The sequence below is a fragment of the Thunnus thynnus genome, chromosome 22 (genome assembly GCF_963924715.1).
Source record: "Thunnus thynnus chromosome 22, fThuThy2.1, whole genome shotgun sequence".
Lineage (NCBI taxonomy): Eukaryota > Metazoa > Chordata > Actinopteri > Scombriformes > Scombridae > Thunnus > Thunnus thynnus.
In genome coordinates, this window is record NC_089538.1 from 21975866 (window position 1) to 21991548 (window position 15683).

General features: G+C 37.2%; 1 protein-coding gene across 2 annotated transcripts in view; it reads right to left on the bottom strand.

Annotated features, from left to right (window-relative positions):
- The window catches only part of stk26 (serine/threonine protein kinase 26), a 30241-nt gene that overhangs the window by 1699 nt on the left and 12859 nt on the right, over positions 1-15683 (bottom strand). For both annotated transcript variants that reach the window (XM_067579024.1, XM_067579023.1), the window contains exons 2-9: positions 11871-11939; positions 11591-11752; positions 11155-11211; positions 10570-10678; positions 9066-9223; positions 2797-2982; positions 1318-1460; positions 1048-1144 (exon numbers count right to left, since the gene is read on the bottom strand). In XM_067579024.1, coding sequence (XP_067435125.1) covers positions 1048-1144; positions 1318-1460; positions 2797-2982; positions 9066-9223; positions 10570-10678; positions 11155-11211; positions 11591-11752; positions 11871-11939 — 981 coding nt within the window. The remainder of the gene's footprint in view (positions 1-1047; positions 1145-1317; positions 1461-2796; positions 2983-9065; positions 9224-10569; positions 10679-11154; positions 11212-11590; positions 11753-11870; positions 11940-15683) is intronic.

The following is a 15683-nucleotide window of genomic DNA, read 5'->3' on the forward strand; positions in this document are numbered from 1 at the left end:
TTATTTTTCAATGACAATTTTTAGATTTTTGGGGATTTTTTTTTAAAATAAAGTCTTAAATTGATCATAATTTTACTTAAAGTTATTTTCAAAGACATCCCAAAACTTTTCCTAAACTGACCTTTATAATGTTAAAAAGGTCAGTGGAATAGTTTGAGTAAAATTTACTTTGAGTCCATTTATGTTCATCTGTATTATTTATTGATTATGAGACTAATAAAGCTCAGTGTTAATGTAAGTTTCACCACAAACTTCACAGGTTTCACTAATCAGTTGTGTTACTGCAATAAAATGCATTTTGGAATAATACAAATGTAGTAATTTCTTAGACTCTTCAACTAGTCTCATCAATTATTTCTTTCATTTTCAAATAGTTCTGGTTATTCTGAAAAAGAAAATATTTGAAGCAAGTGAGAGACATAAACAGAAGTAGGACAAAAATCTACTTACATTTAAATGTAAATGTCAGTTTAAGAAAAACAAAGAAACTTGGATAAGTGAGTCTGACCTCCTCAACTGAACACTGACGCAGGTGTTGTTCTGAAAACAACAATAAAACCTTTTTTTGTCCAGTAATGAAAACAACAGGTAGTTTCTGCTTCTGTTCTGACACAGTCGGAGTGGATTTCACTTCCTGTTCATGTCTATGTGAAACTTACGAGACACAATCACTTCTTAAATGAACCTCGACATGTGAAATTGCGAGGAGTTCCGCTGTCCAACCGGTTTGAGACTGTAAGGCGATTAAATAATACAAACAGCAGAGAGGAAGAGATGCTGCCTGGCTGCAGCGAAAGTAATGACAATGACGGAGGATAATGACAGTGAAGACATGACGGCGTCGTTGTCCCCTGCTGTTATAGCCGTTCTTCAACCCTACCCACGCTATTTCCTGTCCCCTCCTGTTTTTGGCCACATCATCTGACTGCAGCTTTACACTAATGTTCAAACAAACAAATTACTGAACAAGATCCGACCATTTTGTCAACGTTACAAGCATTTCTCTTCTCCACAAGCTGTCTCGAGACACACATAGATGGTACTGACCGTCCCGTGGAGGACCTTCCTGCCCTCCGTCTTCTTCTTACGGACGGTGGTGAAGGACCACTCAGGAGAATCGCTGTTCTCCTTGTTACTGGACTCACTTAACACAAACACACACAAAAACAGCTTATATTACTCACTAATCACTGCACGGTGAACATATGTGTGTATTCAGACGTACAACAGCAGTGTTTTCCTGTTTTAACTGGAGTGTAGACATGTTAGATCTCTTAAAACAAACAGTTATTGCGAGAACAACATTAATGAAATTACCTGTCAGAGTCGTCGGAGCTGCTGTCGCTGTGCCCCTCCTCCTTCCATCTCCTGTACCTGTCAATCAACTCGCTGAGGTAGGACGTCTTCTTACAGTGTTTGACGATGAACTTGTGTTTGAGCAGCTCCTTGGCTGTGGGACGCTGCAGAGAAAGAGAGCAGAACATTTACTGTCTTTGGTCGACTCTTTTATTAGTAGCAGCTTCATTGAGGTTCAGAAAGAGAAAAAGATTAATAAAATAATAGAAAGAGTTGTCTCCCAAAGTGCAGAAAAAGTGAATTATTTGCCAAGTTTGGAAATTTTACTCATCTTAAAGCAGTATCTTACAGGAAGAAAGACAAATTGACAGAGCAGAAAAGGCAGAAAGAGGGAGAGGAGCAGTTTGTCCACCAGGGGGCAGCAAGATGCAACCACAAACACACACAGTAAAGGAGAGCTGGCTTAAAATGAATGACATCAAAAACACTTATCTGACTCAAAACCCAACCAAAACGATATAAAATTACATGAATGAAAAAATGACTACCTCAACACGAGTTAACCATGTGCTTATCAGGGTGACTAACATGAAAAAACAGAGTAAAAACTTGGGAAAAATTTAAAAAATATCGATTTGAAAAGTCAAAATAAGTCAATAATGTCACTAAGAAGACTGTTTGATAATAGAAAAGTACAAAAAATCATACTTAAGTAAAATTATCAAGTAGTAATTTGTACTTAAAGTATGAAAAGTAAAGGTAAGCATGCTGCAGCAAAATGTCCCTGTGAGTTTTATTATATGTATTATTACATTATTTTTTTGTTAATATTGGTGTATCACTGTGTAGCTGCTGGAGGTGGAGCTAGTTTGAACGTCTTTATATACATTGAGGTGGTTAAATCCAGCGGTTGAGTCGCCTCCAAAGGGTCATAAGATAAATCTGAGGGGTCTCAAGTTGTTGCTGTTTTGTGAAATATTGGATAATTTGAGGTCTTTGAGCCTCAAATGGTTATTTAAATGAAACCATGTGAGAAGTTTAGAGGGGAACATCTGAAACATGACAAGCAGCCCCGACTGGACTCTGCTTTGCTGTGTTGTTGAATCACTGGTTTAATCATTGTAACAATATTTTCTAAGATCATCATATGTTTTTTATGTAAAATCTTACTCTCAAAAGTAACTGCTAATTACAGTAGTCAGATAAATGTAGTAAAAAGTACAATATTTCCCTCTGACATGTAGTGTGATATAAGTATAAAGTAGCATAAAATGGAAATACTCTTGTAAATTACAGATGCTTGCAGTGCTTGAGCAAATGTACTTAGTTACTTTGCTTGGCAGGAAGTCTCACATGATTGATTTTTAACTATTTAAATAGCAATAAAAGCATATAAATACCATTTGTAGGGCCTCTATCTAGCAGCAAAAATACAATAAAGTGAAAAATAAAGGTTCATTAGAGCAAATTTAGAAATTTAAGATTGAATATGTGTCTTACGAAGGCAGGGTCCTTGTTGAGGCAGGCCTCGGTGAACTCTTTGAAGCTCTTGGAGAAATCTCCCGTCAGCGTCGGAGGAGGAGACTTGGGGATGTGGAACAGAACCCGCATCGGATGCATGTCTGAATTCGGAGGTTCCCCTTTGGCGAGCTCGATGGCGGTGATGCCCAGCGACCAAATATCAGCCTGGAGAGACACACATACACACAAGATTACGCAGCTATCCTTGTTATGGATATTGCATTGACTTCCATTCGTTGTGGACAGCCTAAACCAAACGTTTTGCCTCTTTAGGACCAGGCTCTGGTCCCCATGAAGACTACTGGTCTGTGTTTATACTGGAAAAGGTCCCAAAAACACACACACACACACACACACACACAGAGTCAGAATTAAACACACTCTGGTGTAAAGTTACATTTGGCACCAACCTACATACATTTGCGTACAAGATTGGACATTTGCACCTGTTAGTACAGACAGTTAGCAATTAAACTTTATAATCTTTCCTCATGGTTTATGTTCCCTTGTTCCTTTTAACCACTGTGAAAGTACACGATGCCAGAACTTATCAAGCTAGCTAATCACTGTAAATCCAAACTGACCGCAGATGCCGTTTCTGAGGAAACAAAACCAAACTACAAACATTTACTGACAACTGTTAAAAACTACAGAAACATTTTTGGGTGGAGATTCAGTTCAAGAACACACAGTTACACCGTCTACACGATGCTAAATGCTAACCATGCTACTGGGCTGTTTGTATGGCAGTTTTACTTTTAACCAGGGCTGCAACTATCATTATTTCTGTTGTTTGTTTGGTCTAAAAAGGTCAGAAAATGGTGGAAAATGTCCATCACTGTTTACAAAATGACGTCCTCAATTCAAACAGTCCAACAGATATTAAAGTAACTGTAAAACATTCACAACTGAGAAGCTAAAACCAGTAAACTGCTGTATTTTTCCTAAACGATTCATAACGAGTAACTGATTATCAAAATAGTAACTTTTCTCTCAATCGACTAATTGATTAACCAAACTTGTTGCAAGCTCTACTTCCAAACTGGATCTGCAGTCACTGTGTGTGGATCTGTTGTGACAGGAGGGTTTGAACAGGATTTTGGCAGCTTCTTGTGAAAGTATCAAATATCCAATACAGTTTTTCACCAACAGATGCATTTTTAGAAGCCTGCAACTCCTGCAAACCATTGCTCAAAACAGAAAGAAAGTGGCCAGTTTTTTAACCCAAAGTTACCTTTTTTTAAGGCAGAAAATTATTATTTTACTTTTATGAATAAATATTTTTGCCATAAAGAAAATGTTGGAAAACAGTGAAAAATGATCAGGCAGCATCTTCAAATATCTTGTTTTCAAGTCTAAAACCCAAAGATATTAACTTTACACTGATATAAAACTTTCATTTAAGAAGTTGGACCCAGAATATGTCAATATGGTATTTACACTTGATTAATTAATACTTTGTTGATTGACTTATTGTGTCCGAACACGTCAGGAACAGAAGTAACGCAGCTATTTGTACACGAATGCAAACAGTCAGTAACAGTCAGGTGGTTTGGATGAGAGTTGACTTTTTGTTTGCCTGACGGCTGTGACACCCACTAACCATATGTCAGTCTGGGCAAGAACGCACACACACACACACACACACACACACACACACACACACACACACACACACACACACACAATACAGTCGTAACAGAGCTGCTCAGGGTCACATTACAGGATGCTCGGTCACCATTTGACTGTTAACTCCTCAACTCTATTACTGTTACACATTGACCATATGGCAGCTTGTGGACACACATAGATAAAACACGCACGCACACACACACACACACACACACCACATGTCTTCATGATGACCCGTATGTATCCTACGAAAAAGACTTAATGTGATAGATCAAACCATCGTGCATGAAAACGTCACACAGACAAAAACTGAAGGCAGAATCCAAAAATTTGCAAGTGCTCCTTTTTTTTGTTGTTTTATCTAAAAGAATAGTTTGGTCCAAGCAATCAATGTGCAGAAATATTCGTCTTTATATATTTAAAGGAGCATTTTACAGAGTTGCGAGTCTAAAGGAATAGTTTGGCCTTAATTGCAGCCAGGAGATGGTTAGCTTAGCTTAGCATAAAGACTGAAAACAGGGGGAAACAGCTAGCTCTCTCCAAATGTCCATGAAACAGTCACTTAAGACCACAAATGGTTGTTTTTTCACATTTTTTTTGTACAAATTAAACTAAGGCTGCAACTAACAACTGTTTTTATCATCGAATAACTGAAAATGTGTCAATTTTGTCTACAAATTGACAGATAATAGTGAAAAATGCCCATTTTAATTTCTTACAGCCTTTGTTGACATCTTCAAAATGTCATGTTTGGTCCGTTCAACAGTAAAAAAAAATCCAAAAGATATTCAGAATACAGTCATGCATGACATCCAAAAGCTTCGACAGGCAAATATTTGACATTTCTGCTTTAAAAAATGTCTTTAATATGTTAATTAGTGAGCTTTAGACGTTGCTGCTGGTAGGTGGATTTTGTTACTGCACTATAGGAAGTGCTAAGCTAGCCGTAGCCCCTTGTTTCCAGTCTTTATGCTAAGCTAATCTTTGTTTTTAAATACACAGAGAAGTATTTCCCAAAATGTCAAACTATTCCTTTAAGATTGAGTTCTGGTATGGTTTTGGTCACTGTTGCAGTTTCTTAAAAACACCAAACTGCATCTCCAACATCCCAAAATATCCTCTGAGATAAATATTTGAACCCACCGGTTTTATTTTGGCTAAAGTTACAGTAGAGTTTAGTCAGTTACTGTCACTTTAAGTCAAATTACTGCTTTGTTCAGTCTACAAGGTCCCCATATGAATAGTACAAATTGTACATGACATTTTATGACCTGATCTACAAATTAGCTTTGAGATCAGGAGTCAGAAACAAACCACACACACACACACACACACACACACACACACACACACACACACACACACACACACACACACACACACACACACAATGGCAGTCCTTATTTGTGAGCTTGTTCTAACTGCTCAGGTTACGTCTGTCATTTACGTAACCGAGCGGCGTCTGCAAACTGTCTTTGGTGTTTCAACAAGTCAGACGTTGTCTTCCTTCCCCCTCCACAGAAGACTGAAAAAACATCTTCGTCAAATTAAAAGAAAAAGCTGACAAGACAAAGGCGAATCCACCTCCCTACGACATGCTGCTTTCATTATTGTTTTAATGAGTTTTAATGATCAAAACATGTCATGAATTTAATACTTTTCTTGCTGCCTCTTACTTTTGATAAAGTAAATCCACAATCAGTTAATACAAAAAAGTAAAACATTAATCAAAAATTTGTAAAAATAAACCATATTTTGGATAAAAGCTTCTGTTCTGGTTAAAAACACACAAACGTTTCTCAAGATATTTATTTTTATCGTTCTGTTTCCAGTGAAACTTTAATCTTCTTTTTTTTTTCTCCGTTACGTAATAAGCCTCCAATTTTCATCTCTGACGCCCAAAAAGTGACTAATAAATTATGATTACACATATGGGAACAGAAAAGACACACACACACACACACACACACACACACACACACACACACTCACTCACGTTTAGACTCGAGCCTTGCGGGCATTTGAGGACAAAAGTGACATTTAACATCACAGAACACACACATTGACTACACTATATCTGATTAGAGCACACAAACACACCCCAATATGAATCAACCCACGTTAAGACTTAAAGTATACACACCCTTATGGATCTGCCAACACACCACACCCCACACACACACACACACACACACACACACACACACATTTCTCAGACATGTATTGAAACAAACAAAGAATGAACGCCGGTCAGCAGTCGTCACCTTATTATGTAATTTCATAAAAGACATTTTGTTGACTTTGTTAGTGGGTATCACATCCGACGATAAGTCTTTTAGTTGTGTGTGTGTGTGTGTGTGTGTGTGTGTGTGTGTGTGTGTGTGTGTGTGTGTGTTTGATGGCAGCAGGTGCAGCTGTTTGGCTAATAGGCATTTCTACTTGACGTCAAACATACTAACAGAGGGAAAAGATTAGACGGAATCCCCCTTTAAATTACAACAACTGGACTCTCTTTACATCATCTTTGAGGAAAACGGTTCGTTTAAAGTTGCATGACTCGATTTAGCATCCAGTGTTTTTTCTCTATCGATATAAAGATATGATGCACTGAGGCGGGGCTGCAGTTATTTCCATTATCAATTCGTCTGACGTTTATTTACTGGATTAATCACTTAATATAGTAATTAATATTGAAAAATGCCCTTTATCGTTTAGGTGACGTCTTCAGATTCCTTGTTTTTTATGACCAATATTTATATTATTGTCCTATATGACAAAGAAAAGCAGCAAATATTCACATTTAAGGAGCTAAAAGCAAAGAATGTTTGTCTTTTAGATTGAAAAGTAACTGAAATAATAAATTTATTATCAAAATAGTTGCAGATTAATTTTCTCCAAGCCGACATATCAACTAATTGTTGCAGCTCTGTACTGAGTAAAGTATTTAAACAGAGCAGGAGCTAACTATTATTTCCATTAACAATTAATCAGTCTAATCTGATTATTTTCTCGATTATTGGATTAGTCGTTTGGTTTATATGATGTCAGAAGATGTTGAAAAATGTCCATCACTGTTTCCAAAAAGCTTGAGATGAAAATAATCACATTTGACAGGCTGGAACCAGAAAATTTTGAATTATTTTCTTAAAAAAATTACTCAAAACGATGAATCAATTATCAAAATAGTTGCTGATTAAATTTGACACTTGACTAATTGATTAATCAGCTGATCATTGCAGATTTATAATTAGTTACAGAAAACATCAAACAGCTAAAAAAAAATATCACCAGAATTCATTCAGACTTTTCTCATTTACAGTCCAGACAACAGGATGTAAGAGATGTTTCTATTAGATGCAAATAAAATCACTGTGGAAATAATGCAAACGAACTCAAAGCGAGACAACAACAAATCCACATGGCTTTGGTCGCTATGACGATATGCAAATACGGCGCACAGTGTAGAAGCAACAGAGGAATCCCACAGCCATAAACTGTATGTTTGACCCAGATGAACTTTTAACAATCAATACATCTGAGAAATGAGATATTCACATACACCAAATCACTGACAATCTAATGAATGACAAAACAAGGTCTATATTGTACTACTAGTGTGTGTTTGAGGCACAAAGAGAACAATGAACGCTTTAACTTAGCAAAATCAACAAGATATTTAACACTTCTGCCTAACAAGCCTAAAAAATATGTGTACATGACAAATACCGTCCATTTTTGGAGCTTTTTCTCTAATTGATGAAACTCTGCCCAGTTGTTTTAAACTTGGAAATAAAGACAATAACAATTAAGTTATAAAAAAAGCTACATATGAATGAATTAAGCCCTGAGCTCTTAGTTACTGTTGCTATGCCTGTCAACCTTTCTAATCCAGCACCGCAAATACACAGTTTAAAAGCTTGTTAGCTTTGTTATTGCAGCACAGTACGATAAGAACAATATTAATACCAGACTTAGTTCTTTTTGACATAACCTTGTTCAAATGTTATGTTTTAACATTTACATGACAAAGAGATTTGAAGATGAGCACGAATCTATAAGTTTTGGCTACGAAATCCCAGGTAAACTTTCCCCAAATCTGAAACAGAGAAGCTAACGTTAACCCTAAACTCAGATTTTAGTGGTTAGAAGCATCCGGGAGCAGTTTTACACCGGATTTTCTAACATTATCTGTAACTCTGCATAAGTTTGTATATCTTGACTTTGGTAATAGTGCCGGATTACTACGGTCTGTACTTAAGTTAGCCAGGTATGCTAACTTTAGCGGGATACTTTTAGCAGCTGAACACACAGTTTAATTAATCTTGTAAGCATGCCCTTGTATTTTTGGTTTTTTGGTTTTTTGGGGATTAAAAAACAAAAAAAACAACACATGACCCTCCAAATCCAAAGCCTGACAGGCCTGTCATGCCTAGTTACGGTTGCTAAGCTACGATTGGACAATTAATGTTTTGAATGAGGGGTTTAGCAAACGGTCAATGTTTCTAAGAGCTGAAGGCAAGACAGCTAACACACTTAAAACCTATTTAGTTGCAATTTAAAGGAAAGAAAGTGTTAAATGAAGGTCTGAGTGCAGTAAAATCACACAGGTATCTGACCTTAGAGTCGTAGGCAGACTGCTGGATGACTTCAGGAGCCATCCAGAATGGCGTTCCCACGAAGGTTTCCCGCTTGATCTGCGTGTCCGTAAGCTGACCGGCCACCCCGAAGTCCGCCAGCTTCACCTGACCATGCTCCGACAGCAGGACGTTGGCAGCTAAAGGAAATAATTGTTATCACTATTGATTCATGTGCTCATTTCTTTATTTTTAAAGACATATCATGCGCTTCAAGCAAATAAAGCATATGAACTTTCTACAGGTGGAAACTGAAGACTTTAAAGCTCCTATGTGTAGATTTTTTTTATACAATTAAAGCATCTTTCAAGCTATTCTGATGGCGTAAGACATTATAAAACATCCTGTTGAAAACCGGTTCAGTCTGTGCTACTTTAAGCTCATTGTCTGTGTCCTGGGTCAAATCTGCGGCCTGCCACCATGTCTTTTTCATTCTACCACCAGGGGGGCGTCAAAGTCAGAAATTCTTCACATAGTAGCTGCTTTAAATGCGGGAATTTCAGCAGATTATCTTCTTATTTTCTAGGATATACAATGTTAAAAAACAGTGAAAAAATGGCATTCACAATTTCTCAGAGGTAATGGGAAAGTCTTGTCTGACTAACAGTGTAAAATGTCAAAATATTCAATTTGCTGTTGTATATGACGAAGAAAAGCAGCATATTGTCACATTTGAGATCAAATGTTTAGCATTTTTACTTGAAATGATTAATCCATTATCAAGATAGTAGAAGATGGAGCTGCAACAATTAGTCAATTAATCAATTAGTTGCCAAAAAATGTCCAATTTCAGTGGTTCCAGCTTATCAAATGTGAATATTTTCTGATTTCTATGATAGCAAACTGAATGTCTTTATGTTGTGGACTGTTGGTCGGGATAAAACAAGACATTTAAAGACGTCATCTTGGGTTTTCAGGAGCAGTGATCGACATTTTTCACCATTTTCTGACCAAAGAACTAAACGATTCATGATGAAAATAATTGACAGGTTAAATCGATAATGAAAATAAAGTTGCATCCCTGTTTCACATTAATTTTCTTTCGCCTGACTAATCAATTAATCGCCCTAATGTTTGCAGCTCTATTTATTAGTCACAGGAAGTATTACTCAGTCTTTCATAACAGTGTCTGTCAGCGTCAAGTCTTAGGAAATATACAAAAGTGCCTTCACCAAGTGGTGCTTTGGTTTTGGAAACTATAAACCTTTAACATAAAACCTGCCTTATAAACTGGAGGATGTGGGCATTTACCAGTCAGGGAGGGTCTCATGAAGGATGCTACTGAGTTGCATTGTGGGATGTGTAGTGTTTTTAGAGTTTGACCCACACAAGGGAATAAAAGTCAGGGTTCTGCTGCAGCACTTTTGACTATCCTTTGTTAAAAATGGATCTTACAAATCCCCCAATTTTATGCAAGTGCCGTGCTAAATCACACAATCTAACCAGCAGGTATCAGGCACCCTGTACTGTTTAATCCCATTTGTACCTTTGATGTCTCTGTGGATCTTCTTCTCAGAGTGCAGGTAATCGAGACCCTTCAGGATCTCCTTCAGCATGGTGGCAATCTGAGATTCGTCAAACGGACCTGCCCGCAGCTGCACACACACACACACATACAGACACGCCAAATGATGACACACATACTGTATAAAACACTCGATGATATGCCCGAGGTGTTACATAAGAACTCAAACACGCCTTCAAGACAAGACTCAACAGAGAAAATGAGGCAAGAATGAACTGACGGTACTGTAACGGTGGTATAAGATTACTCATGTTATTCTTTACATTTAATTCATAACAGCTTTTAAATTTGTGCTTTATAGAACCACAACTTCCCTCACAACTATATAGTGAACCCAGATTTTGGATTTCTGTTTATTTCTTTTGATTAAAATAAAAATATACCATGATTAAACTCCACAAAATGTACCACAATGATCAAGCCTTATTTCAAATGAAACATACTAAACTGTGAGATGAATTTTCCTTACAGTAGTAGCCACCAAACAAGTTATCCTAGATTTCACTCTTAGCAATAAATATGGTTAAAAACTGCTTTATCACTCACCAAGTCGAGCGCAGAACCTCCACCGAGATACTCCATGATGATCCATAGTTTACTGCCCTGAAAGAGAAAGAATAAGTCATTTAAGTCTGAAAGAAAAATATCTTTTAAGTCTGTTTCCTTTAAGACTTGATTTAAATGTGCTATGATGAGTAACCTTAAAAAACCTTCATATAACTGTTGTTAACTGAAATGAAAACAAACAAATGAGAGGATGTGGAGACAATCAACATCTATCTCTGTTAGCGCTTCTCCAAATTATTCACTACATTTCCCATCAGCCCATTTCCTTCCAATCTACCCTCCCTGAACAGGATAAAAACCTTCATCTGTCACCAGAAAGTAAACATTTTAGCCCAGTTTTCCCTGGAAGAACAACCCCCTCTTCCTGTTTTTGTGCCGTTAAGCAATCCAGTAAATTTCTCTCGACCTGTCTTACCTTCAGATAAGAGCCGTAGTACTTGGTGATATACGGACTGTCGCACTGACTCAGAACTGTGATCTCCTGCTGGATGTCCTCGATCTCGTCCTCAGCCTCCTCCAGATCGATGGTCTTGATGGCGACGACGCTCTGAGTACGATTATCGATACCTTTAAACACCTGGGGGGGGGGGAAGATTAGAAAAGAGTCAAAAAACTGGGCAAAACTGGGACAAAAAAAGATCAAAAATCAGTTTCTCAACGCAGTAAAAATCTACAGATTATCTACAAACACTCACCTCTCCAAAGGATCCTTTACCAATCCGATCCAATTTGGTGAACAACTCCTCCGGATCAATCTGAGAACTCTGAGAAGAGGAGAGAAGAAGAAACAGTGTTCATATACATACAATAATAAAAGTCTAAAAAGTAATATATAAAACATATGAACTGAGCTTTTCATTACTTTGTGTATTCTACATATACAGTTGTTTAAGCTTATAGCCTCATATTGCTTTTAGCTTTGAGATTAACATGATTTTTTTCTTTATCTATCAACTGTGTGCATTTGTTGTTAAATAAAGTTGTATTGAATTGAACTGACTTGATTATTTAACCTATCAGTAACCTAAAAATCACATCTTTACAAAAATAACAGTAGAAATTTGGGTAAATCCTGAATTACTGCATTGAAAGGATCTCCACAAAAGCTTAACAAAAGCAACAAACTATGTTTCCATCACATTCCCAGTGAGAGTTCGACTCTTATTTCCTCACTCGCGAGACTTTGCAACACAGCCATGTTGTCACCACAGAGTCACGTCGCACACACACACACACACACACGCTCGAAAAAAGCCATAAAACGCAGAAGGAAACAAGCATGACAGTTAAAGATAACAGGAACTGAACACACACAGCTGCCTGACCACACACGCACATACACACACTTATCTCTGCGGGCTTTCCACTGACTTACATTCATTTCCTAAACTCGACACTGTAACTGTTGCTGCGGTGGCTGTAAAACTCAAAAGGCAGCGGCTTTACGGGAATAAACCACCTTGAAGAGTTCATAAAAGTAATATTTTCCGTTTTGTGCCATTAAATTAATATGTCACATTCAGGCTGACCACAAAAATAAGCATTTTATTGACATCTAAAAAGTGACTACTGGTGGTTTTAAGTATTTGGCACCAGAGAAAAGGCCACTAGGATCATTAAAATCAAATGGGTTCTTCCTCTGGGGAGCATGAATGTGTTCAGTAAATGTCAAGTTTCTTCTGTGCAAGTGGAAATTTTAGTCTTGTAGTAGCACCAGAGAAAAGTGAATAAGTCCTTGAAATCATGAGGGACCAATTTCATGGAAAAGTTAAAGTTAGTTTTTGAAGTAAAGTTCCTTGTCATGAACCGAAAAAGACCAAAAGACGCTCACATTGCACTCCTTGAGAGCCAAGCAGCAGAAATTAAGGCCTGATAACACAAGGAAGTGGCATATCATCTGCACTTTTTCACAAAATAGCGATAGAAACTTGGTGACGCAGGAGCTACCTGCAGGGAAAGTTGGTGAATTACTGTAGTTGGTGAGCTAACAGCTAACAGCTAACAGCTAACACTATAGCTCTCAAAGCTTCTTGTATTTTCTCTGTGCTGTGATGTTTACAACCTCTGGCATTTTGTTCTCAAGATTGTTCATTATTTAATTCTATAAAGAGCATCTGAAGAGGGAACAAAAAAATGCTCCCCAAGCTCATGACCACATCAACTGTCAGCTTCGTTAGCAAGCTAGCTTACATTAGAGCTGCAACAGTGTTCAGTTGATCCCAAACCAGCTCGACGACCTTATCATGGTGTGAAGTCTACCATCTTGTTCTTTTTTTCTAAAAAGGTAGTATCTGGTATGTTTTGGATCATAAACTTGCTGAAGGATGAAACCCTGATCAACTAGACTACAGGGTGCTGCATGGCCCTTTTGGTCCAGGTTGCCAGTCACTCTGGATCCAACAAAAGAGCCCCAGATCCATCACACTTCCTCCTCTGTGCTTTTACACAAACAGACGGTTTGGAAGTAAGTTGGACACCTATTCAATTTTCAAGGCTTCATTTACTTCCATTGCTGAAGAAAAGCTATGAGTTGTTGCTTATTACTACATGGAAAATGCCTTTTTATAACTTTGAAATACCATTTAAGGTTATTCACTGGATAGAACTGCTTACATTTCAATAAAAAACTGGAAAATTTGGGGTGTTCTAAGACTTTTGACCAGTAGGCTAGTGTAAATGTACTGGAGTATAAAACAAACAGAACACTTTTTAATGTAATGAGCATCATTTTCAAAATATAGAAAATAATATAAGGTATGGCAGCTGATTTGAAAAAGAGAGACCTGGGACGACTGGCGACAACCAGGGCGGCAACTAATGATTATTTTCATTACTGATTAATCTGGCGGTTATTCTCTCAATTAATCTATAAGCTTGTTGGTTCATTAGATGTAATAAAATGATTTAAAATGTTGATTACTGTTTCCCAAAGTCCAAGATGTCAAATGTCCACAACCTAAAGATCTTCAGTTTACTATCATAGAAGGAATCAGAGAATTTGGAAATTTTCTTCTTTAAAAAAAATGACTCAAAATGATTAATCAATAATCCAAATAGTTGGTGATTTAATAGTTAGCAACTAATCAATTAATCATTCCAGCTCTAGCAACAACCAACTAAGTTAGATAATCATCACAACTTCAGTTGCAAACACAAAATTACGAGCTAATAATAGACGTCCTCGGATCTAACGTCACCCGTCTGACACACACAAACACACATCTGTTTAGCAGCTCCCCTCCCTGTCAGCGTCAACTGTAGAGAGAGTTTCAGTGTTTAACGTAATGCCATCATGGCCTCAACAAGCACTTGTTATGCAAGTCAGAGTAACACACGCACACACACTAACACACAAAAACAAACACACACAGACAGACGATGACACTCACATTTTGTTCATGAACTCCATGAATTGTTTGGAGAACATTTAACAAGCACACTAACAGGAGCGTACGACATCCCTATGATGCTGGTTGAGTTTCCACTCTGGGCTAAAAAAGGAAACAGTCACAACACACACACACATACGCACAAGTACACACACACACAAACACACACACACACACACACACACACACAGTGTGCCCACAATGTTGCCACACCCTGTCAGCAAATACAGTGGTTACTGTCTAATGATACTTTCAGCTTGGTGCAGTGAAACCAAGAGAAGACAGATTAGAACAAGTAAAGATCAGAGACACAATGAAGAGAATACAGAGATGAAATGTAGGGGAATCACAGAGCAACAACACAATAATACAGAAGCTTGACATGACAACACTGGTATGACTACACATAATAATAAAAAACAACAACTTGTCATGATGTGCAACTGAAGAAAAAATGTTTTAAAATACTATAAAATTTGCTTTCACAAGGTTTTATAGACAGCTGAGATCAGAGTACAACAGTTCAGAGAGTCTGGACCTTTTTAAAACATACAGAGAGCAACATGATGCTAATTAAATGCTATAAACGAACAGGAGGCTAAACAGTAATATTAAATTTACCACTGAACTCAACTACAAAGAAACAGCGAAGTACAGCTACAGTTAAAATCTATAATCTGCACTCAAACCCAAATCCTAGACACCTCATAACTTTACATTATTTATATATTTGTATTGTAACTATACTCTGCTTTCCTTTATATTTATTTAATTTTCATATTTATGTGTTGTGTTCATGTGCTTTGTGTTGTCTTCCTGTGTTAAACTGCTGCACAAACAACTGCACCTTTGGGATATAAATAAAGTAATTGATTCATTGATCTATTTAGCCAAAACCAGCAATATCTGGTGCCAGTATATCAATAACTTTCACTAAAATAAGACATTATCACAGTACACGTGTATTTAAAACATATAGCGAGAGACTAAATGATCCTACGGCAAAACAACAACAAAAAAAACTCTGAGTAGAAACGCTAGAAAATTCATTGAAAAATCAAAATACTGAACAAAAAATAAATAAAAATAACGCTTTGCTGAAGTTGAAAAGTTGGTGTA